Source organism: Agelaius tricolor, unplaced genomic scaffold (genome assembly GCF_023055355.1).
Source record: "Agelaius tricolor isolate 1412-34295 unplaced genomic scaffold, bAgeTri1.0.p SCAF_12, whole genome shotgun sequence".
Classification (NCBI taxonomy): Eukaryota; Metazoa; Chordata; class Aves; order Passeriformes; family Icteridae; genus Agelaius; species Agelaius tricolor.
Window position 1 is genome coordinate 2,030,712 of NW_027269272.1, and position 23,762 is coordinate 2,054,473.

Below are 23,762 nucleotides of genomic sequence, written 5' to 3' on the forward strand. Positions count from 1 at the left end.
TGTGTTTCACATGTACTGGCCCTCAGACCATGCTGCTATTCTTTTCTTTTTTTTTTGTTTCCCTCCATTGTTATCCCCTTGGAAATCTCAAATTCAAGGTTGAAGGAGACTGGGAGCCAACTTCTGCTCTCAGGGTTAAATCTGGGAATCATTGCCCTAGCTTCAAATTCACGCTGGTGCAGTGAAGATGAGAATTTAGCTTTCTGTACTGTTGTCAACAGGGGGAAAATAGAGTCCCTCTAAGGCTGTATCCATGGAAACCATCCTGCTGCAATAGTGGGTAAAGCAGCAAATCAATTTCTTCAGTTTTAAAATGAAACACATTATAGTGCATCTGGCATTTAAGAGATTATCCATGCTGATAACTGTGGAAAAACCCTCCTCTAGCAAGTACACTGGCAAGAACATTTCTTCCCCCTGATAGAATTCTGATTTTGGGTAGAATGAGCATTGATGACAAAGTACCATGAAGACAGTGCAGTGAGACAGAGCCAAGTCCAGAAGCAACAGCATTTAATGAAGGAGAAAATCGTTTAATTTAGCATTTAGCCCAAGTATCTGGGCACATGGTGACTAAGATTCAAATGTATTAGCAGAGGCTGTGACCTGTCACCTCTGTCTCCCTGCTCTTTGCTTCCATGGTACCACGTGTGACAAACACAACGTTTGTACCTTGTGATGCATTTGTGTGATCAGGAGTGTGTGTGCGTGGCTGGTGGGCTGTCAGATGAGATTTCAATACCCACTGCAACGTGCTCTGGGTAACTGACTTTATACAGGTGTGTATTTCAGAGCCAGAGGCATTTCCAGTGCAGAAGATGTGCTGGCTGTCTCTGTGCTGTATCCTTGTTACATTTCATCATGTGCAGCTTGAGACACCATCCTTTACTATGCCATGGAGGGAGCATGGAAATAGGAGGATTTCTTACAACAGACTTCAAAAGCTACCATACACTTTTCCTGCTGTGTGCAAAGAGGTTCTGCCTTTATTTTTTCACCTGTTAAGGTATCTCTCTGACCATTTTGAGAAATAATACCCTACTTGAGCAGAAAAGTGCCTATACACAGATGAGACTTCATTCTGTTTTTCTTTTTTACCAAATCCAAATATTGCAGTCTGCCTTCTCTATGCCTATCAGATAGAGAAATTATATGCCTGGGAGAAATACAACCTTATTTAAGAGAGAGGGAGTGAAGCTGAAGCAGGAGTGAATAAAAAGCATTACAGGAATTGCTAGACCAGGAGTAGCCCTTCAGCTGATGAGGATCAGGTACACATTCCTCTGTCACTTTGCAGTGCCTAGGCTCTATTTTATCTGCTTCTGAATCTCAGTTCCTTGATAACAGCAATCACATATACAATACTGTCTTCTTTTTTCCACATCTGCCCCATCTATTATAGCAATCCCTGTTTGATTGACAGTTATGTATTTTTTTCTGACCTGAGGGCAAGCTTATTGCAATGCACTCCTTTCAGGGCTATCACTGAAACACATCCAAAATCTTCAACTGGTGCATAATGTGGCAGTTCAGCATTTGAATGAAGTGAGCACATATTGTTGGGGGCACAAGAGGTTTTGTTGCTCTGTCACATCTACCAGTTAATGGAAGATGCAGCTCAAACCCCATTAAGTGGTAGAAATGGCTCAGTGGTCTGAAATGCTTCTGTTTGCAGAGAGTGTTTTGTTCTACATGTGTTCAATTGCTATGACATCCAGTGTTGTCTGTTTGGTCAGTTCCAGGGGTTTTAAGAGTCAGGAAAAGACCTCCCAATGCACTGCTTGAGGACTGTGCTTCCTTTCTGAAAATTAAATTTCCTGATGAAAAACGTGTGGTTGAAAATCACAAATTTCTGCAGCTTGTTTTCTATGATTCATGAATGTACAGATCTAGGAATCCTCTCTTTATTCAGGGGTTGGATTGTGTTCACTTTTAAGTCCTAATCTTTAGATACTGAAGAATGAAAATTACACTTTTCATTGCATTTTTTATCTGTAATTCTCACTTTCTACATAAGCCTTCCATATTCCCATGTGAGGAAGCCTGGGGTTCCTTGTGAGCTCAGATACAAGGTGTTTGCAGATTTCTCTCTAAAAGGCCAGGGAAGGGGGAAATGGAATAGGAGCTGTGACTGCCATTTCTTGTACCATTCTTCATCACAGTCCTGTGTCTGTGCTGGTCAGGTAGCAAAACCCAAGAGACCAGGCATGGCCCAGGGGAACCCTGAACACCTTTTGGAGCAGAGAGATTGGGCTTGTTTGTTACTGTGGGTCCTGGGAGATGTTGAGATGGGCTGACAAAACCTGGATATTTTAATGGGTTTGATAAGGACTTTTCCTCTGCCCTGCGACAAATGGCAAGACCTCCTTCCCACCTCCTTCAGGTCAAACCTGGGAACCCATGGCAGGATCAGGGGCTGCATTTGATCTGAGGGACAAAGCAGGAGCCACCTCTGGATCTGTCGCTTGTCTCCCAGCTCCTCGCTGTGGTATTTTAGAGCACTCTTTGTGCCTGAGCTCTCGCAGTTTGCACAGTCATGTCCAGCGTAGGAGTGTTTCTCAGGGCTGTCTGTCTCCATGGATTCTGAGGTGACACCATGTTTGTACACTGCCTCTCCTGCTCTACCACCCCCATGGCTGAGGCAAAGCCCCTGAGTCATTGTCACAAAGATTGAACATTTCCGGCAAACCTGCAGGCCATCTGTTATATGGGCAGGCAAGAGAATATCGGGTGGGAAAACCAGTCACACACCAGTGTTTGGATCTGTCTCCACAGCCAGTTCTTTTAAATGACATTTTAACTATTGTCTAAATTATTTTTCTGTAAAAAATTTTAACAAACTGCAGCCTTGCTGTTAAATTATTCCTTAAAATGAGCCCAGTCCTCAAAGTCACTTTATGAATATAGAAATCCTGTCTATATTCTAATATTTCATTCATTTTACTGTTTGAGAAACCTTTATCAAAAATCAGCAGTTCCCTCTTGGAAAAAAAGCTTGAATTGCCTTTTCTCTGGGACTCAGGTGAAAGCATGACCTGGTCACATTCCTGCCATGGCAGGTATTATCAGTGCTGGCACGTGGTGGCACACAGCAGCTGCCACTTGATACAATGCAGAGAATGTGCCCCAGGTCCAGTAATGTCTCCTTGTGTTATGTCTTGCTCAGTGTAAAGTCTGTTACCACTCCTGACAGTCACACAGCTCCCTTCTCTGTTTCTATCATTCCACTCCTCAATATTAGAATTCCTTTCCATTCCTAGCCTATATTCCTAGCAGTACCCTGTGCATTAATATTCACCGCAAAATAAAAATATCAGGCCAATGCATACATTGATCTGTTCTCCTAACCCCAAGCAGCTCTGCCTAGACCTGGTTCCATACATATACTAGCTGTAAGCACAAACCTTGCCTCATCTGTACTCAGTTTATAATTTCAGAAATATCTAAAAGAGATTAGTAGTTCTAAGGACTGTGGTGTGTCCTTGGATGGCAAGTTTTGCTAAAAATTCTGGTGACACAAGAAGGTGAGTTGCTAATCAGCAGAACCACCACAAATGCAGCATTGTTTACAACAAAAATGGAAAAAAACCCAAGACCACTTCATTCATTTGAGAAAAACCTAATTTACTGATGAACAGATTATAACATACAATGTGTTTGTTAAGGGTATGGAAGACTCTGGCCCTTAGCTTCATGCAGACTCCTGAAAAACATCCCTGTCTGCAATGGGAGACTTGTTAGTGGGCAAGGTCATTTGCACAGTGGCATAAATAGAAAAGCAGGAGGCTGAATCTACTCCCAGAAAATGGAAGGGTGTTCTTGCCTCACACAGAGAGAAACACTGTCCTTTTTTGTTTGTGCTGCTTGGGAAACCTTTAGAGATGACCAGAGAGCAGTCACACTGCTGTGAGCAGCAAGAGCCAAAGAAATGTTGTGCTCCCTGTATCCTTCTGTTCAATTGTGAGCTGTTCCTTGATTCTCTGTCCTGGCCCTTGTCTCCTCTTTGTGTTCCACCACCTCCAAAGGGGCCTTCTCAGAGGCCAAGGCTGGGCAGAGTCCAGCCAATCTGTCAGATTTGGCAGGGCACATGACACAGAATTTGCCCAAGTTTCATATTGCTACAACAAATTCCTCTCAGCAGCTGGAGGCCAGAGGATTTCTCAGCTGGCACAGAGTCAGAGCTCCGTACAGATAGTGCCTGCTCTGGCCTAAAGCCTCATGTGACAGACAAACCTGAACCAGCACAATTGCCATGTGCTCCATCAGCTGTTTCTGATTTGCAGCAAAGGTGCTTCTTACCCCTCGTACAGGGCAGATTCTGGCTCTCCCTAGGCTATGTGAGTGTGGCTGAAGGATTTTCAAAAGCTTGAGGTGCAGCACAGAGCCTGTAATCCCTCTCTTGAGAAGCCTGTCAAGCCCTCCATGCGGAGAATGCCTTGGCTTCAGCTCTTGCTCTGCCATGGCACAGTTTGACCAGAGACAAACTGCACCTTCTGAAGAAACACTTCATGTTTGGAAGAGGGAGGACCATCCTTTTGGTGCACTTAGGAGCACCAGCACAGCACTGTGGCCTTTCCTCTGTGCTTGAGAGCACAGCACACTGTGCACCTGCAGAACAGGCCATGTCTGCACTGTGATTTCACACTGCAGATCCCTGGCCCTCTCGTGTGACCCCCAGCATAAACGACAGACCCTGGATCCCTCAGCTTCCTCTGCTGTTAAGTGTCCCTCTGTGAAAAGGGAACAGATTGAATTGTTTCACATTTAATTTCCCCTTCCCCTAAGCACTCACCTTCTCCATGCAGGGTGTCACTGGTGGTTCCTGGCTGTCACTGCTGTATCCGGGGCCACTGCCTCTAGGAGAGGGGACAGAGCAGTCCCTGCAGCCAGGCCATGGCAGGGGCTCTCTGCACAGTTCCAGGGCCCTGGGCTGCACTGCTTGGCCTCCTCAGGCTGCAGAGGGTCAGACAGACAGACAGCTGTGCTGTGTGAGCCCTGTGAGAAGGTACCAGCTATGTCTGAGCAGACAGAGTTAAAGAGAGGTAAAAATGTTGGTCTACTAAGAGATGTGTCAGGGCCAGAGTCACTTGGACTGAGACTGAAGTCCTTTAAATAGGAGAGTGCTTGATTATTCAGCTGGGCATATTCAAAATTGATCTTGCTTTGAATAACCTCATCTAGGACTTTTGCTCTACTTTTCTGATCTTCGGAGCAAATTTGCTCCCCATTTTGCTTTAAATGATAAAGACTGCTAGATTGGAAACTTGTGTCATAGTTGTATTGGTTTGTGCTAGGAATACTGGGATATTCTGGAATTTGAGCAAGGCAGCTGCATTCATTGTGCAGCAATAACTTGTTTTTGTACTGAGACATCTTATGAATGATACTGTTCATTTCATTCCCAATGTATTTGTCTTCTAGGTGCTTGTTTTCATAGCTGATTTTTAATGATGCCACCTGTGTTACACAGTGCTCTAAGAGCTGCACTATGTTAGTGCTGCTCTCTGTTGGTGTGGGGCTCATGTAGCTCTGGAAGTGATTGAGGGTTAGAGGCTGCAGTGGTTTGTCACAGGAAACAGAGAGGGAGTGAAACATTGGTTTATTTCTGTCTTCCCTCTCAGGGGGATCTCGGAGTGAGGTCGCAGCAGTCTTGTAGGAGTAACATGATTCTACTTCGTTATTATCATCTAATGAAGGATTTTCAGAGCTCTGGGGACCACTCTCGCTGTCCAGCTTTTCTGGCAGTGGGTTTTTATCTCTGGATGTCTCACATCCCAGGGAAATTGCTACCTTCTCATTCTCAGTTGAAGATGTCTGCAGATTGTCTCTGTTAGCCTGTGATTGTGGTGCATAACTTGATGATCTGGTGGTTTCCACAGTCCCAGGCACTGTAGATAAGTCCTTGTGGTGACTCCCTTCTCTTCCTTGGCAATCCAGATCAGATGTGTTCAGGCAGGAGTCCAGGCTGTGGTCTCTTCCAGCAATGTTTGCTGAAGAGGCCTGGGTTGCGTGTTTGCTTTCCTCCAAAGGCACACATAGGTTACATGTATTAGATTCACCCTTGCCTGGTGTCTCCTGCTGAGCTTCTGTGCTCCCTTTCTGCTCTGGACTGTGACTGGGCAGGATCAATGAATCATTAGATTTTTCTGGCTGTGACTGAGGACTCTGAAGAGAGTCAGGGGAGGAGATGAGTCCCGAGTGTTTTCGTAGCCAGTTTATTATCCCCATGGTCAGTGAAAGCTCAGTATCACACAGCTTTAGCAAACATTCTTTGCCTTTCCATGTGCTGTGGAAAAAACCCTGGCTAATGATGTCTAGAGTTGGTTGGGAAGCCATGTTCTCCTCTGCTCCAACATGAAAGCTGTAAATGGACAAAGGGATTTCAATGGCTTGCTCTGAAACACTTTCAGAGGCACACAAGTCATCATCAAGGATAGGGCTTACTTTGACTTCATTTGGGTCATAGAAGAGCTCATAAAGGGCATCTCCACTGTAGCTGTCTCTTGGAAATCTACCTGGGACACCAGGGGTCTGAGCTTCCTTCAGTTCATCATCTTGTCCGGGAGAGAATGAATCATAGTAGCCTTCATCACTCGTGGATGTGGATTCCTGGTTTTCACTTTTTGGTGTTTCTGTTTCTGTGGAGCTGGCTTTGGAATTGTCACCTTCTTTATCAGGTGACACCTGGGGGTCTGTGACCAGTACAGCAGCCTGACTTCTGTCCTTTTCTGGGTCAGAACCAGGTATCTTCAGTAACTTCTTTTCAAACAGAGCACTCTGATGCAGCCTTACTGATTTGTTGATGTTGTCCCAAAACTTCGCAAATTCCACTGTCTCATTCTGGCCAGGAGAGGCCAGCTGCTCCACCCCACCTTGGAAGGAGCCCATGCCAGGGCTGTCTTTGTGCTTGCTTCGCCTCAGCAGAAGGTCTTTGCTGTTCTCCAGCTCCAGGTGAGCAGAGCTCTCATCAGCAAAGATTTCCCCACAGCCAGTGAGGGAGTCAAAGCTCTTCAGGGAGGCAACATCTTCACACAGGGCATTGCAGTAGTCATAGGAGGAGTCAGACTGCAGTTCACTGTCTGAGCAGTCCTGTGACAAGCAATCAGCTGCACAAGCTTCTCCAGTTTTGAAAAGATACTTTGCAAGACGTCCAGACAACTCACTCTTGCAGGCTGGAGAGGACAGGTTCTTGTCCTTCTCCACCAGAAATGAGAGGCTGTCTGGTTTATTTTTTCTTATATGAAATATATCTCTGAGCCCTTTCTTAGATCTCTTGAGGGAAATCCTCTTCCTGGGAATGGTTTTTGCGACAGCTGGTACAAAAGGCATCTGTGGCACAAAGTTCCTGTAATCAATCATCTGACTGCTGCAAGCAGACTGGCTGGGGCTGACCACACACTCCTTCTTACTGCTGGAGCTGGACATCCCTGAAAAGCTGATGCTATTGACAAGTCGGGCCTTGCCCTTTGCAGCAAAACCCTCCTCACAAGCCCTGCTGCTGGGGCTGCAGCTCTCTGCTTTGTCTGCCTCAGCAACGCAGTCGTGGGTTTTACTCTTCCTTACAAGCTTGTAGGAGGAGCCAGATGATTTTTCCAGGTTATGACCACCAGTTCCACTCCTTGCTGCTCTGGTAGAAAATCTGTAGTTCTTGTGTGTGGCCAAACATGCCAGCTGGACTTCAGCCACACTTTGGTTCCCCTCCAGAGCTGCCTTTTTGTCTTTGCCCATCTCATCTTTGTTGGTGGGAGCTGCATGCACTGGTGGAACTTTCTCATGTTGCACACTGGATTTTATGAAGGTCTTTCCTCTCTTGAGCTCCATACTGCTTCCTCACATCTGTTTCTGTAAAGAAAACAGCAGAACACAACTATTATGAGGTTGGTGGGTAGGACTTGTAAATTTTGAAAACAACTGGAGAACAGAGGAAGGGTTTCTAACCAGCATAAAATTGAGTTTCTCTGCCATCAGACATTTCCATCATTGAGTCATGGTACTGCATGAGAAACAGACTGAGTGAAACTAAAGGTGTGTTGGCTGGAAGATTCAACATGGAGAAAAGAGTGCACATTATGGGTTGGTAGTTGAGGCTCACAGAACATTTTGTCTGATAGAAATAAACAGATTTGCATTGAGGATTATGACTTCAGGATGGCCTTTAACAAGGTAAAGGTCCTGTTCTGAAGGCATCAGTGAAAAGCAATGCCTGAGAAAGTTCAACATGCAAATGTGTGTATCTGGTAGGCAGCAGTTCATGGATCTGTACCTTAGAGGAGGACAAAAATCTTAAGTTGGGAAATCTCCTAAGAAAATGGATCAAACTTTCGACACACAATGCTCACTTTATATTCAAATAATCTTTATCTGTGAATAGAAAATCCATAAACCTTGGTACTACCCTGGAAGCATGCAGAGACTGAATTACTGATTTTGCTTCCCTCTGAGCATAATATATAATTTTCTACACTGCTACTTTTATTGTCAAAAATCAAAAATGCCACATTGAAAATCATTGTAAGTCATGACAAAAGTGTCATCTCCAATTTACAAAGACCAGAGTAGCACACAGAGGCATTGCCATATTCAGTCTGCACTGTGCATTGATTAGCTATTTCTAAAAATACTCTAGTATCTGTATCAATGCCAGTTCCAGGCTCTGCCTATATAATTTAGTATTGAACCTGTTTTTATATTTTCATAAATCTAATTATTCATTAATTATTTTAGCCATGTCACTGCCAGTTTTCCGGCAGTTCTTTCGTGGAAAGATCTGATCCCTTCCTGTCATGCATCAACTCAAATATTGAGTAAGTCAATGGATTTCCACAAAGGTAGGTCAGGGATGAGGCAAGCACTGCCTAAAAGCTGTTGGACCAATCAGATTTTTACTTGGTGGGAAACAGCACAGTAACTCCAAGTCCTGTTCTTGAAAGAACATGCTTGGATCTCTCCCAAATGAAACCTCATTTAATGATTTATCTTGTTTTGAATTGGTTAGACATAATTAAACAATTGGAGACACTGAACAGGAGATCTTAAATTCAGCACCCAGCCTAGGCTTTGTACTCCTAAAATAGAACTTAAAGCAGTCTTCAGGCTATTTTGAACTATAACAGCTGTCTGTAGCCTCCAGAAGCTTTCCAGTTGCCAGCCTTGCTGGAACAGCCCCACTCTGACCATCACCTCACAAGATGCAGGACTGTGTATTTGGGAGCACTTCAGCAGGCAGATCAGTGACAGCCCCTTTCTTCTAGAAGCTGCAAACTAACAGGTGATTAGCAATGTTTACAAATAAATGTAGGTCAGTGGCAGAAGGCAAAGAACATAAGGGCAAAGTGTGAATATTTGACATGCAGTGGAAACATGGTGGGTAGTGATAGATGGGCATCTATCAGTGTGATTGAGATGTTGGCACACTCATCTGCACTTGGCACTCCATGTGAGTGTTACAGAACAGTCTTAATGAAAGCCAGTAAACATTTTACAACCCTGTCAGGTATCTGGAGTTCACTGATGCTGCAGGAAACTTGTTTTGCATATTTAGAAATAGGTCACTGGGACACGATTGCACTCCTCTTCTGAAAAGCAAGGTGTGATCGACAAGCAATGCAGCATGCAGAACTCCAGCAGGGTTGTGAAAACAATAAGAAAAAGCTGATGCAAGACCAGTTATTAATATCCCAGAAACAGAGTGTCTGACACCTCAGGCCTTTGCAAGTGCAGAAATAGGTACAGTGTCCCTGTGTCCCTGCTGCTGCCGAGAAGCTCCTCAGAGGTCTGTGACATTGGCAAGTGCCAGCCTTACAACAATGGGATGGGGGACTCTTTGTAGTCCTGCAGCTGTTTCTGCCCATTCTGAGCATTAAGCAAAGGTCATTTTGCAGGATATTGCATAGCTGGGAATTTTGTGCAGATGCATTAAAAAGGCTTTTAGGGATGGATTTATTTACTGTCAAGTATGAAACGTATTAAAGCTAAGAATTTAGGGTGACATTGGATAATTTTTGGAATAAAGTAATGTTTGATCTGAATTGTATCTCATTGATAAGAAACACAATAGATGACCAGTTTGATAACTGAGTCTTGAAACTTCAAGGCTTGTTCTCATGTCTTTTTTTTTTTTAATAGATTAGATGAACAGTTTTATCTTGAAAGGCAAAATGGCCCAAGTAACACATTTACTGAGAATATCTCTAGTATAATAATGTAAGATACACTGATGGTAGCTGATGCTACCTTTTCAGTTTCTTCTGATGAGGAAAAAAGTGTTAGGTGTTGTTTTTGTGGGGATTTTGTGGTTTGGTTTGTTGGATTTGTTGGTTTTTTTAATCTACTATGTATATATATAATCACCAAATTTGTGTTCTAATTATTTAATGTTACTATTTATTCCCATATATTCTATTTCTAATACTCCCCCAGGATTCATGCCAGACTTAGTATCTAGTTCATTGGGTCATCCTGCTTATTCTAAGACTGTCATATCTTTGTAAAACTTCCCCATTAAAAATGTTCTTTAAAATGAACAAAAGAAAGGGAGGACCTGCTCAGTCAACTCCTGGAGGGCTCCTCAGGACAGGCTACCAGAGTCTACAGATTTTTGTAAAACATTCATCTTAGATGCTGCTTTGTAACTTCCCATACTCTGAGTTCCTCTTCATACTCATGTTATGTAAACTATCAATGAACTTCTTTCCAAAAATAGACCAGAAACATTTATGTGATGATTTGCTCATTCTATATCTATTAATAATTTTAGCCTTTTTCATTGCAATGGATTATACCATGATACCGGGGTTTTTTGGGTCTCTGCAGGGACACAAGTTCTATCTCTAACCCCAGAAGCTGTACCAATGAAGTTAGAAACAGATTAAAGTGCTGTAAGGGAAAGTTACCCTCCAGTGGTTACATAAAGCTAAATCAAAATTCTATAAACAATTATTACAGGCATTCAAAACATAGTACATTTTTCTGGGATTTCTTGACCCATGCACTCAGCTACACCAGTGCCTGTCTCTGTTCCTTTTCAATTACTCTTCTCTTGGACTTGCAGGATGTCACTTCTTCCTCAGGGATAAAAGATACATGAGGGTCTGATTTCCATTTTTGCAAAGGAAATACAATTTTCAACTAAAAGTCACTGTAAAGAACAGAAACTTGTGGAAACTAGCAGTCAGTGTACTGAGTCTCAATCCTTTCTTCATTAATAACAAAATGTTTTTTTACTATCTGCAAAATTGCTTATGGAATGTGTTTAAATAGAGGGATCCTCAAATCTTACACTGGGCTACAGTTTAGTTGTCTTTTACAACAAGATTGGGTGCAGCAGCAGCATTGAGGTTTCCCATCCACAGTAAACTACTTTTTATCTGGCTTGATCAGACCAGCTGCTCACTTTTAGGATTCACAGGTGTCTAAGCAGGCAATTAGACCCAGATTTGAGGCTGATTCTATAATGGGAGTAAGGTTTTCCTTTACATTTGGATAATATTGCTCATAAAATACAGAATTACTTCATGCTCAAACATACACCACCTGGGCAGGGTGTGTCACAGCCTTTTCCTAAAACCAGGAGGTTTTACTGCAGATTCTGTGATTCATCTAAAAGTAAAATAAAGTTTTAGAATGGAAACATGAACACTTTCCTGTGGGCTGAGGAGATTTGATTTTAGGACAATCAAAGCAATTGCTTCTGGATCTGGGTTATGAGGACCTGAGCAAAACTGAGTTAGGTAACTGTTCTGGTTAATAAGAGCCATATTCAGATGGCCTAAATCCCCCCTAAGCCCAGGCCAACACACAATGGCCAAAGAGGGCTGCAATGGAGCCAGACATTCATTGGGAAAATGGGTGGAGGCAGGATTCAAACTCTGCAGGTGTTGCCTCTGCCATGTCAGCCAAAGAGAAAGGTCACATTTGTCTCTGCCCACGGCCCCAGCACTTTCTGCCAGCCATCCTCAAGTTTCCCTCTGTGATGGAACATGAGAGAACCTTGCTCTGGGCTTTTGGCTGGGTCAAAGTTGTTGCATCTTTCTAGCTTATAACTCAGTAGAAAGGTTTGTTTATGCTATCTTCAAAGAAAAGGTAAAACATCAGTCCTCTTACATGTAATTCTAGGAATACCATCCTACTGGGAAAGTAGAAGTAACTGTTTCAGGGAGGTTGCATGGATAGAAATAACACCATTACAAGGAGGAAATTTAAAATCTCCATCTTTGGCAAGTTTGGCTCAAATATAATTTTGCTCAAGTAAGAAAAAATGTAATTGAGGTTCATTTATTTCAAAATCTCATCAGTGTTCCAGCTTGGACCTCTCTTGCTTGCTTGTTTGATTGTAATTTATATATAATCATCTCTCTTGGAGATAGAAATAGGTAAAATTCAGAATATAGTGGTTTTGAAGGGGAGATAGGAATGTTCTTTCTTTACATTTATATCACTGTCAGTGAAGCATCACACTAACAATGCCTCACAACTGGCAGATGTGGAGATGGTGTCTTGCTGTCTCTTGCTAAGCAGAGTTCTGCATGTCACTTGGCACCTGAATTTCACCTCCCTCCAAGCATTTGCCTTTTATTAAATGAGAAAAGTTGATAAACACTGAATAGTCTTTCAAGATTTTTAATGTAAAAATGAGGGAAAACCTCTCTTTGTACTGCTTTTGTGGTTTTGGATACAAGTTTGGAGTGAGTCCAAAATCCCTTTTCCACAAGTGGCTTCATATCAATCAGACTTAAGATGCTGAGTATCAGAGGCACCTTTGAAAACGTTACCCTGCTTTTCCATCAGAAATCATAGTATAATTTAATTTCCTGAAAGCATCTCTCTGGTTTGGGTATATGGACATGCATTAAGATTCAAATCCATGCATTTTTATTTATTAAAATTTTAACAAATATTTCTTGATAAATCATGTAATGGGAAAGAACAGAGAAGAACAGAGAAGAACAGAGCACTCTGGGAGGCTCTCCTGATTCTTAGCCTCAGGAGGATTTTTACTGGCCACCAGTTGGAAGTCCTAAAATGCAAAAAATAAGCAAGCATGAGGTGGTGAAAGCCACAGCTACTTTTAAAGTCAGTGAACAACACTAATTTTAATCTTTAGTATCTAATCAATTAGCAGTGCATAAGGAACAGCTGGTGTTCCCTGTAAAGCGTGTGGTGGGGGGAGATTTTTGGAATAAGACTGTTTATTTACAGGCAAAAATACTAACTCTCTATGTGAGAAGATGAAAGTTAATAATGGGAATACTCACTAATAATCATGAACATATATTTCATTCTGTTAATTTGATTTTTAATTGCAAAGCAGAATACGGCTTCCTTGCCAGAGGGTAGTGATATTCTCACTGCAGTTATTGTAACACTGTTTCTAGTGAGCAAATAAACATAACAGTTCTTCTGGTGAAAAGCAAAGAGGATTTTAAAGCAGAGCTCATCTTCTCCCTTAAACTGATTACCCTGCTACCATCTCATCTCCATTAGAAAGCAGAAAAGACCAGGGTGGAAAGGATGGAGGATGTAATCAGGGACAGTCGTGATTCAGGGAACAGCAGAATGTTTATTTTTAAAGGCGTCTGTGTGACACACAAACCTGCATTGAGATCATGCCTCTCCTTAGGAGTACTCCTCTCATCACCCTTAGTGGCTGGATCTTATCATTCCCCTTAATCATTTGTCTCTCTTGGGTAACCCAGGATGCCTAAATATTTGCATATACATTTAGGTCAGGCAATGGCTTTCTCATGAAGAACCAGCAAAAACCACATTAGTGTGTTTTTAATTCAACCCTCATTCCACTGAGCCCACAAAGTAAAATCTTACACTCCCCAGCAGAATACTAGAAAGATGTGCACTTAAATGCTTAATCTTATTAGCAATGTGCTATAGGGAAGTCTGAACCTTCCTTTAAGCCCTGACAACTGTTTTGTGGAGCTCAGGATTTTTCATAGTAAAATTAACCACGTTTCTACTCCCAGCACACTGTCCTGCCTCGTGCTGACAGGAGGGATCCCTGGGGGCAGAGCAGCACCCACAGCATCCCTCAGCATCCTTCAGCCCCAGGTGAGGCACCCAGTGCTTTCCCCAGCCCCATCTAGGACACCCACAGCATCCCCCAGCCCCATCTGGGACACCCACAGCATCCCCCAGCCCCATCTGGGCACCCACAGCATCACCCAGCCCCATCTGGGGCACCCACAGCATCCCCCAGCCCCATCTGGGACACCCACAGCATCCCCCAGCCCCATCTAGAACACCCACAGCATCCCCCAGCCCCATCTGGGCACCCACAGCATCCCCCAGCCCCATCTGGGACACCCACAGCATCCCCCAGCCCCATGTGGGGCACCCACTGCATCCCCCAGCCCCATCTGGGCACCCACAGCATCCCCCAGCCACGCATGGGGTGTGGGCAGGGCAGAAGGAGGCTGAGCCCATGACAAAAGGATTCTCCTTCTCTGACAAAATCTCTGCACCCCTCTCTCAGTTTTCTTCTATACCTGAGGCTGAAAGAAACGTAACTGGCTCGAAATGTTCCAATTACATCATGCAAAAGGGCAGCCAGCTCTAACTCCTGCGCAGGGAGCTTTCCAGTCATCACTGTACTGCTAAGAGAAGGCAGCAGAGCAGAAATTTCCACTGCATACCTGAGAAGGAAACAGCTTTTCTTTTCTTGCCCTGACCAGCAGCCTGTTGGTAGCAGACAGCAAAGTGTTAACACTTTGCTTTGGCTGTCCTCAGTAATTTATTGCTTTAAAAGGAGATACAATGTGCATTTTTATAAATACAGGCACAGACTTGCCAGATATATGGAAAAAGAAGTAAAAAGCAATGCTTCAAAAACAAGCAGTCATCCCAAAATAATACTCACTCAGAGTCACTGTGTCAGAGCAAAAGAAATGCCATTGCACCAGAGCAAACGAGGCAGATCACAAAAATGCTACTCACCATGTTTTATCAGTGAGCAGAAATCCTCTGTCTCCTAGCCTTGCTCCTGAAGCTGCTCTTTATCCAGAGCTCCTGTGATGCTTTTCAGATTCTGAGGGGCTGGACCACTGCTGCTCTCCAGTGTTACTCTCCACCCCCTGTCTTTTCCTCCTCCTTCTTCCTCCATCCCCACCCCCTCATTCCTCCAGCTTGTAGCTTTTTCGTACCTCACATAGATTCTAAGCTTCCACATGGAGCTTGATATAGGAAAGATGCTTATTTCAGCCATCTGCTTGGTGCCATGGAAATGCCTCCTTTGCTTTAGGAATAAAAGCAATGAGATAAGCCTGGGAGTTTCTGAGCCAGCATTTTGGTTCCTCTCTATATGACTGCTTATTGAATAGGGAGGAATACATCCAAATTAATTTCAAGTCTCATGTGTTGTTTTGTTTCAGACCAGGATTCAGGAAAAGTGATCTGAATATGTTTTGGTTCATGTGATGCTTCACTGGCAGTGTATGCAGGCTATTGGAATGTGCCACCTTTTGTAGAGTTTGAGTAAAAGCTGAAGTTAGAAGGGATTTTGTGTGGAAGCAAAGTGGTATAAGGGGAAAGAGTGACTATTTCAGCTGCCCAAGGCTGGAGTGCTTGGTATTAACCTCATAATGCCTTCAACAAAAATCATTTACCAAATTCTCCTTTCAGTCTAACTTCTGCTTCAGTGTGCAGCAAAGGCAACATCTGATGGTACAACATCATTCTTTGTTATATACACAAGTTTATTACCATCACAAACACCAGGGCTCTAATTTCACAGAAGTGTAAAGCTGGCATCCTTCCCCCAGCCCTCTCCACTTGAAGGGCTCCCAATCTGATCACAGCTTGATTGTCCCATTGATTCCTGTCTAAGTCCTTTACCTCAGCCTCTCCAGCCTCCTGCTTGCAGAAACACCTCTGCTGGGGGCAGGAGAGGAGCCTCCTACAAGCCAGAGTGGATGCCATGAAGCAGTGGCTTCATCCACTTCAGCAGCTCTGCTGTGAGTTCAGAGCTGCACTCAGGATTACCCAGCAGCTGTTGAGGACTGGTGTGTCTGCAGGGGAGCTGCCTCTGAGGCAGGGGCTACTTCACTGCTGCTCTAAGGCAGCAAACAAGCAGCTCTTGGATGGCTGAGACAGACAAGTCCAGTGCCTGGAGGCATTCAGGAAATCTCCAGCTCTGCATGGACTGAATATGAGCATTCCCCCGCAACTGGAGCAGGTGCAGCAGTCAGAGAGCCAATCTCTACTGTCCCCACATCACAGCAGAAAGGGAACAAAAGCCTTCACCTGTTCTCATCTTCCTTTTCATTGTGTGCTTTTGCTGAGTCTTGGAGACGGGAGGAAAGGAGCTTGAACTTTTGTGCTGTCTAAGCTTCTAAAGCTGGAAAATCAGCCTGTTAACTTCAAAGCCTGCAAAACAGAGTGTTCCTGCTCTGAATGTCAGGCAGCAAGCCACTCAGGTGTTCCTGATGGTAGAGACTGGAAAATTACACCCTGGGGGAAAAACCCTGGGTTAAATCCAACCTGCAACATGTAGAAAACCTTAGTGTGACTTCACCAAGAGACTGGTGGGAGGAAAGAACAGGCTGTGGGTGAGTCCTAGCAGTTCTGGCAAGTAGGTTAAGAACTATTGTGAGAATAAATACATTAATTAGAAATAGATTTGATGGGTTTTATTCTGCATGAGATATTTGTTTTTAATATAGGAGGAAACCTTTCTTCATGAGGGGTATATGAAGCCACCAAATTTTCAGGTGGTACCTCATTGCTCTGCAGTGATGCTGCTTTTGGGAGCCTCCCCTCTGTTTTGGAAAGAAGAGGCCTATAAAATGCTGAAGCCCTTCTTTGCTCCAAGTAACACCAAGGCTTGTTAGAAGTGCTGACAGAGACATGAGAACCAATGAGAGGTCCCAGCAGTCACCTGTGCCCAGGTGGCCAAGAAGGCCAATGGAATCCTGGCTTTATCAGCAATAGTGTGGCCAGCAGGAGCAGGGCAGTGACCCTCCCCCTGTGCTGGGCACTGGTGGGGCCACACCTCAAGTACTGATTTTGGGCCCCCCACCTCAAGAAAAATGGTGAGAGGGAGGTGGTGTCCAGAGAGGGGAATGGAGCTGGGGAAGGGGCTGGAGCACAAGTCCTGTGAGGAGCAGCTGAAGGAGCTGGGGGTGTTTAGCCTGGAGAAAAGGGGGCTCAGGGGGATCTTCTCGCTCTCTACAACTCCCCAAGAGGAGGCTGCAGCTAGGTGGGGGCTGGGCCCTGCTCCCAGATAAAAGGGATGGGACAGGACAGGGGGAAATGGCCTCAAGCAGTGCCAGGGAAGGGTTCAGACTAGATATTAGGAAAAACTTCTTCACCAAAAGGGCGGTCAAGCACAGGAGCAGGCTGCCCAGGGCACTGGTGGAGTCCCCATCCCTGGAGAGTTCAAAAAGCATGCAGATGTGGCACTTGGGGATACAGTTTAGCCATGAGCATCATGGTGGTGCTGGGTTATCACTTGGTCTGGATGGTCTTACAGGTCTTTTCCAGCCTTAATGATTCTGTGATTCTGGTGCTGATTCCAGGCTGGTGTTGGTATTGTCTGAGCAAAACTAGAAGCTTAGGTTTCTTATTTGAAAGTTATTCATACATACAATTTCTGAGCTGGGTTTCTGAACTCTGAAGTGTAGGCATTAAAGGTAAAGGCATCAGAAAAGATATACCCAAATATGCCATGTGAAGAAGGATGTAGGCAACCAAAAACACTTAAAATTACATTTAGAGCCTACTTTATGTTCAAACCAAGCACAATAAAACAAAGATTTGGAGAAAATAGCCCGGGCAGGGAGGAGCTCTTAGCTCCAACACTGTGCAGGTAATTTCCACACATGCAGTCTCCAGAACAGCTTGTTGCTGCTCCTCAGGACCTGGGAAAGCTCTCATGTAGTGTCCCCATTTCTAACAAATGGCAGCTGCTGTCCCTGAGCTGGAGAAGTGAGAGGGGGTCACTCTAGACCTGGATGAGATACCCAAAACTGTTCTCGGAGATGCATGTAAAGCATCTTCTGTGATGAGAGATCTCCAGGTTTTAGGATGTTTACTTTGGACAGAAATTTCCAGCTTTAGAGCCTTTTATTTTCCTTCCTCATGGGAAGTAGCTTAAATCCATCAGCCATCCATGGCCACAGCTGTCCATGGGCATAACCAGCACGGACCTAAATCATGCTGTCACTGCACACACTGGTGAATGCACAGGATGCTGAATAGCAGCTGATCCATGGTAGCCCTAATGCATTGCAGTAGAGCATTTTTTACTTCCTAAATAGTCCTCAACTTGCAGTTCCCTCAACTATCCTTTTCTGCTATCACTGCATTTTAGGCTATTTCACCAGAGCCGTTGATCAGCTTGGCTCAGAATGTTGGCAATTGGAGAACCTAATGGTCCTCTCTGATTAATTCTGATTCATTCAGTCTGTCCAGAATTGTTCAGGGCATCAGTGGGCATAAAAGGGAAGGGAAATCAAAAAGCTGTAAATGAGGGGCCCGTGGCACAGCTGCCATCTGTCAGCAGATGCACACAGCCCTTGGCACGGCGAGTGGGAAGAGGGGCTGAGGAATGCACAGTCCCTGCTGAGGAAAGAGTGGGGTGCCAGGGATCCTTGGGGAAAGGAGGAGGAAAATCCTCATGAGGGGCAGTATGGAAACACAGGGAGGGAGTTTTTAGATGTACCAGGCCCAGCCTCCCAGAACATGGAAGCCTGAGTCTCCTCATGGTGGGTTGGAAATGTTTGCATCCAGTGATTACAGACAACTATTAGCATAAACAATTCACAAAAAGCAATCTATAATTTTTTTTTTAAATTTTCTGCCATGGAAGAAAGTAGCAGATTCTTTAACCCTGAGACTCAGAACTAAAGTGTTTGCTGAACAAGCTCCATTTGTTTCCAAGGAATTGCTTACAGACTGAATTTGATCCAGACTATTTCCTGCCAGTGAACTAATGAAGAGTCTAACATCCCCAATCTGCTAACATCAGGTTAAACTTAATTATTCATGGATTCTTATCAGTATTTCTTGGGTTTGCATGTTGAAGAGAATTGGTAATGGGATATGGAGCTTTTTCTGTCCAGATTGCTAGCAGGAGCCTGCCCTAGGTTGAAGGGAGCAATCCTTGCTATTTATCTGACTGCTTCCCAGGGCTTTCATTAACTTAATTGCCACTCTCTTCTCAGTTGCTTGGTGAGCTGGTGTATGCTGCAAATTTTAGAATCATGAATTGCTGTTAATGACATCAGTACTTAGCAAAGGAAATGAAAAGATTCTTATCCACAGATTTCTGCAAGGGAAAACAGCCTCAACATCTCCTGCTTGTCTTCCCTGTCAGGCACTGACGTTTCCATATTTGCAGCCAAGGGGATGATGAGGGTCACAAGAGCAAATTATGGCATTAAAAATCTTGGCTGTGCTGCCTCCCAGCACCAGTAATGATGCCATCAGAGGCAGGAAGGAGTGCCCAGTGCCTCCAGAATGGGACTGATCACAGTCTCATTATTGCTATCCTGGGGACTGTGGCTGACTGATTGTAAACTGCTGGTTGCCCCAAAGATCTTAAAGGGCTTTTGAGGAAAAAAAGAAAGTATTGAAGACATTTCTCCAGCTGCTTGTGTTGGAGTCATGGCTTCCCTTAAACTTTCTGCTTTAAACAAAAAGCCCTTGAGTAATAAATATTGTCTATTTGTCTATAAAATCAATGTGGAAAAATTATCTGCATTATATGCTATGAAGAACTATGTCAAAAGAATTGTTTCACCAAATCATGAAAAACTCCAAGGCTCTAGAGACCAGGGACAACACCGGGGAGAGACAAGAAACCTCAGGAACCTGACTACAGAAATGTTAAATATAAGGCATGTTTTCAGGAGCTTTTCTCTTCCAGCTATGCCTGTGTGTCATAGACATCTGTCCAGATGAGGCAAGAATACCTCCAGTTTATTGAACTGCATTAACAGGCACTGCTGTCTGAAAGGCAAAATAAGTATTCAGCATAAAGCATGAGAAGGGTGAAATGTGCTATTCCACAACCATCCCAGTGCAACCTACAAGCAAAATTTTCTCAGCTCTGCTGAGGAAGATGCTGTTGTGATGCCTTGAGGGAAGGTTATAGGAAATATTTTATTACTGTTTTGTGAGACTTGGTTTTCCTGCTTAATTTTATATTGCTCTCTGCCTGAATACATCAAATACTCTGAAGACTTTGTTAAAGACTCAGTCAGGAAGCTGAAAAAAGAGAGATATAAGTGTAAGTAGCCATAGATACACAGCTTCAAATAGCAGATACAGTCCATCAGTGAGGCAGCAACTCTCCCAGTGGCTCTCATGGGACAGCCTTTCAAACTATAAAGTTGGGATCAAAGGAGGCCTAAAAGCAAAACTGCTTAAATAAGAGAGAAGTGAGCAGTCAGACAAAGTTAGTGAGGGTGAATGCAATAGCACAGCAGGCTCAGGTCCAAATGCAGGGACATTGGCACACTGAGCTGTGAGCAGGACAGGCTGCTGCTCCCTTTCACTGCTTTGATTTCATATCCCAGTGAAATAAATCATCATGTGTAGCATAGAAGCTGCCTTGCTCCCACTGCAGAAGATGTACCTGTGACAGGGTCTTGTAAAGGAGTCCTCATGGCTGGTATGGAGGCCAAGAACCAAATCACAAGTGTGTTCTGAGGGAAGAAACATCTTAGCTTAGTGCAGGTGGTTGGTCCTTGAGGAAAAGGAGCACCACAGCCAGTTTGTGAACTGTGAGAAGTGACCCTATGCTGTCTGTAAAATCCCATTGCTCTGCCAGGCACTATTTAAATGCAGGCAAACAAAGAACATTTGGAAGATGGATGAGAGATGAAGCCTTTGAAATTGCCAGCAGTGCAGTTGGTAACAATGTTGTTAGCAATGCTTCTGCTTGATTTACTCAGTGGAACTCACATTTTGGAAATAAATCTGTGTGCTTGATTTATGTTGTTAGTGGCAATGTCATGGCCAGATTTCATTTTGAAGTGGCAAGTTGTAAATCTTAGAAAAGAATAAAGCACACAGTTTTAAATGCAGTTTGCTAGCAGACCTAGAGATAGTGTTGGCAGTGTTGGTTGCTCTTGTTCTCCTGCCTTCCACATCCTGGGTGGTAGTGGCCAACTGCAGAATCTTTCTGCCTCTGCTGCCTGAGCTGCCATCACAGCTGGAAGGTGAAACCTCTGACTGTGTTCCTCAAAATCATCAAACACTGTCTGTGGTAGAGTATGGCATTTCAAGCAAGGCTCTTATGCTAGTGAAATATGACCATTAACACATTCTTGCAGTAACAGTAAAGAAAGCAGTAAAACTGAAAGGACTCAGCATCTGACTAAATGCTCCATTAATGGATCAGGAGTATTGACAATGCCAAGGTCATCACTTGGTTTGCAGTTACACTAATTACCAGCAGGTTTTAAAATATGATATTTTATGTGTCTTGTAGCTGGCAGGCTATTTAGAGAGGGATGATTTGCTAAGTGCTATTCTTTGGGTTTATCCTTCCATGGTTCTGGCTGCTGCCCTCAGTCTGCAACAAAACAATCTCTCACAGGGGTTTGATTTTTCACAGAGGGGTTATTAATGTTTCTGAGGCAGCTGATAGGCCTAGGCAGGCCTCAAGCATTTTAATCTGTTACATGTTTCAGAAGCCATTTTTGAGGCAGCAGTCGAGTGCCAGTGCAGGGCTGGGAGATGGGAACAGAGGTTGGAAGGACAGACAGCCAGGAGCCAAGCCTGCTGGGGCCATGCAAGTGGGGCTGTGTCAGTGGGGTGGATGCTCTGTTCTTTGTTGCTGTGTGTTGAGGAGGGTGGAAAGCCTGTAAATAAGGACACTTTGATTTGGGAAAAGAGATTCAGAAATTATTCTTGAGCTTTAATACAGAGGTTATAGAATCATAGAATGGTTTGGGTTGGAAAGTACCTTAAAGATCATCTCATTCAGCCTCCCTGCCATGGTCAGGACATCTTTCACTAGACCAGATTGCTCAAAGGCCCATACAACATGCTCTTGGAGAGGGCAATTTCTTGCCCTAAAATGCACTTACAGAACCTGCACCTTTAAAAAAGAATCGTTTATTCTTAATACTCCTGTTTCTGGTTTGAAACGCCTTACAGGAAGTGCAACTTTTCTTGAAAATCAGACACTTTAAGGTGCTTCAAAGCCCTTTATATGTTGGGATTTTGCTGTGTAAAAAGAAAAGGCAGCAGGTGACTGATGAGTTTGCAGAATTTGAGTGGGAGGTGTGTGAGAGTGAAGTGGGGAGTGCTGCTGGCTGCACAGTTACAGCTGTGAAGTCATTTGGAGCTTGGCAGTGTCTCAAAGAGCCTGGTTCTTTCAGAGCTGACAGAGTGGTATCCCAAAGTGGACAGAAGCCAGCCACAAAATGAGTTAACTTCTTCCTCAGCTCATTAAATGAGTTGCCCAGTGAAGAATGAAGTCTGGGTTCACACGTAGGTACCTGTGCTGTCACAGAAATGGTATGAGGCTGACAGACCTTGATTTCCTCATTTGTTGCTTTGGTTTGAAATTCTGTACAAGAAATGTTGCTGTATCCCCTCATTTGGTGGGGAGGGGATCTGTGGTGGGCACCCTGCAAACCAGAGGAGTGCCAGCTGCAGGAGGCAGCTTTCCCTGCCTCTGGCTCTTTACAGGTGCTTTCCCTGATGCCAGCATGGATCAGACCCAGGTCAGTCTGCTCCAGATTGGGAAGCATTGCCCCAGTAATTAGAAATTGCTAAAATAACAAGGTGCTGCAATGCCTGAGTAGTGGAAGAAGGCAGGCACTATGCAGAGAAGTGTGAGTCAGGGAGGAGGCCAGCTCTGGGCTGCTGTGATCTTCCCACAAGTGCTGCAGCCTGTGGCAGTGAGGGAGGAGTGGGAGCCAGGAGGGCAGGAATCACCTGCTTTCCCATCAGGTGAGTCTGTGTGCCTGGCTTCATGCTCCCAGGACACTCTGAGCAGGGCTTCTAGATTCTCTGACAATAGTATTGTTTTCCTCATCCCATAAAGGTCTTTTTTCAGGTATTAGAAGTTGTGAATTTTTTGCCTGATCTACCTGATGTGTGCTGCTGTTTCCAGGTGAAATGTCTGATGTAGTTCTGATTGTTGAGGTGCTGGCCTGTCACATCCCTTCAGTGTCCAAGCTGAAGTAAAGAAGAAGTAAATAGTCAATGTCAGCTGTCATGGAATGAAATAATTGGTTGCACAGCAATAAAGAGTTTTTAAAGGAATATTTATCTTAGTATTATGGCTTCTTCTTAGCTTAACTTCCAGATCAGAAAGATTTATGAAATCTTGTTCTTTGTACCTGCCTACTTGCCTCTCCCTTTGAATACTTCTACATCTATTAGCCAGGTTTAGCCTAACTTGACATAGTGAGAGAGGCCTCAGAAAATACAGCCTTTATTTAAAGGTTTTATTAAACTAGGTAGAGACAGGCAGTGTAATGGGCTCCATGGGGGGAAAAAGGCTGGAAAAGAAACTTCAATTTAATTGAAAATCAGAAAAGCTGCACTGCTGGCAGGTAAACATCTTAGCAAAAGCAGTTGATTAACAAGGTCCCAGAAAAGAAGGCTTTGTTACAGTGCTTGAATTATGACTTCATATGCAAATCAGAGAGGGGGAAAACCTGTTTGTTAAGCAGCAATGCTTTTATAAGCTATAATGTAGTAGTAAATAAAACGTGAGAAAATGGCAAAAATTTAATGATGAGCTATTTTCCCATGCTTTTGGAAAATCTAATTGTTTTCGAGATTCACTG

General features: G+C 43.9%; 1 protein-coding gene across 2 annotated transcripts in view; it reads right to left on the reverse strand.

Moving 5' to 3' along the window:
- AMER3 (APC membrane recruitment protein 3) overlaps positions 1-15,103 on the reverse strand; it is a 42,199-nt gene extending 27,096 nt beyond the window's left edge. The window contains exons 1-2 of one of the 2 annotated variants that reach the window (XM_071437096.1): positions 14,947-15,103; positions 4,793-7,842 (exon numbers count right to left, since the gene is read on the reverse strand). In XM_071437096.1, the coding sequence (XP_071293197.1) occupies positions 4,810-7,821 (3,012 nt within the window). In that variant the 5' untranslated portion in view covers positions 7,822-7,842; positions 14,947-15,103 and the 3' untranslated portion in view covers positions 4,793-4,809. Of the gene's footprint in view, positions 1-4,792; positions 7,868-14,946 lie in introns of both variants that reach the window. The other variant, XM_071437097.1, reaches the window with a different exon arrangement.
- Positions 15,104-23,762: the final 8,659 nt, after the last annotated feature.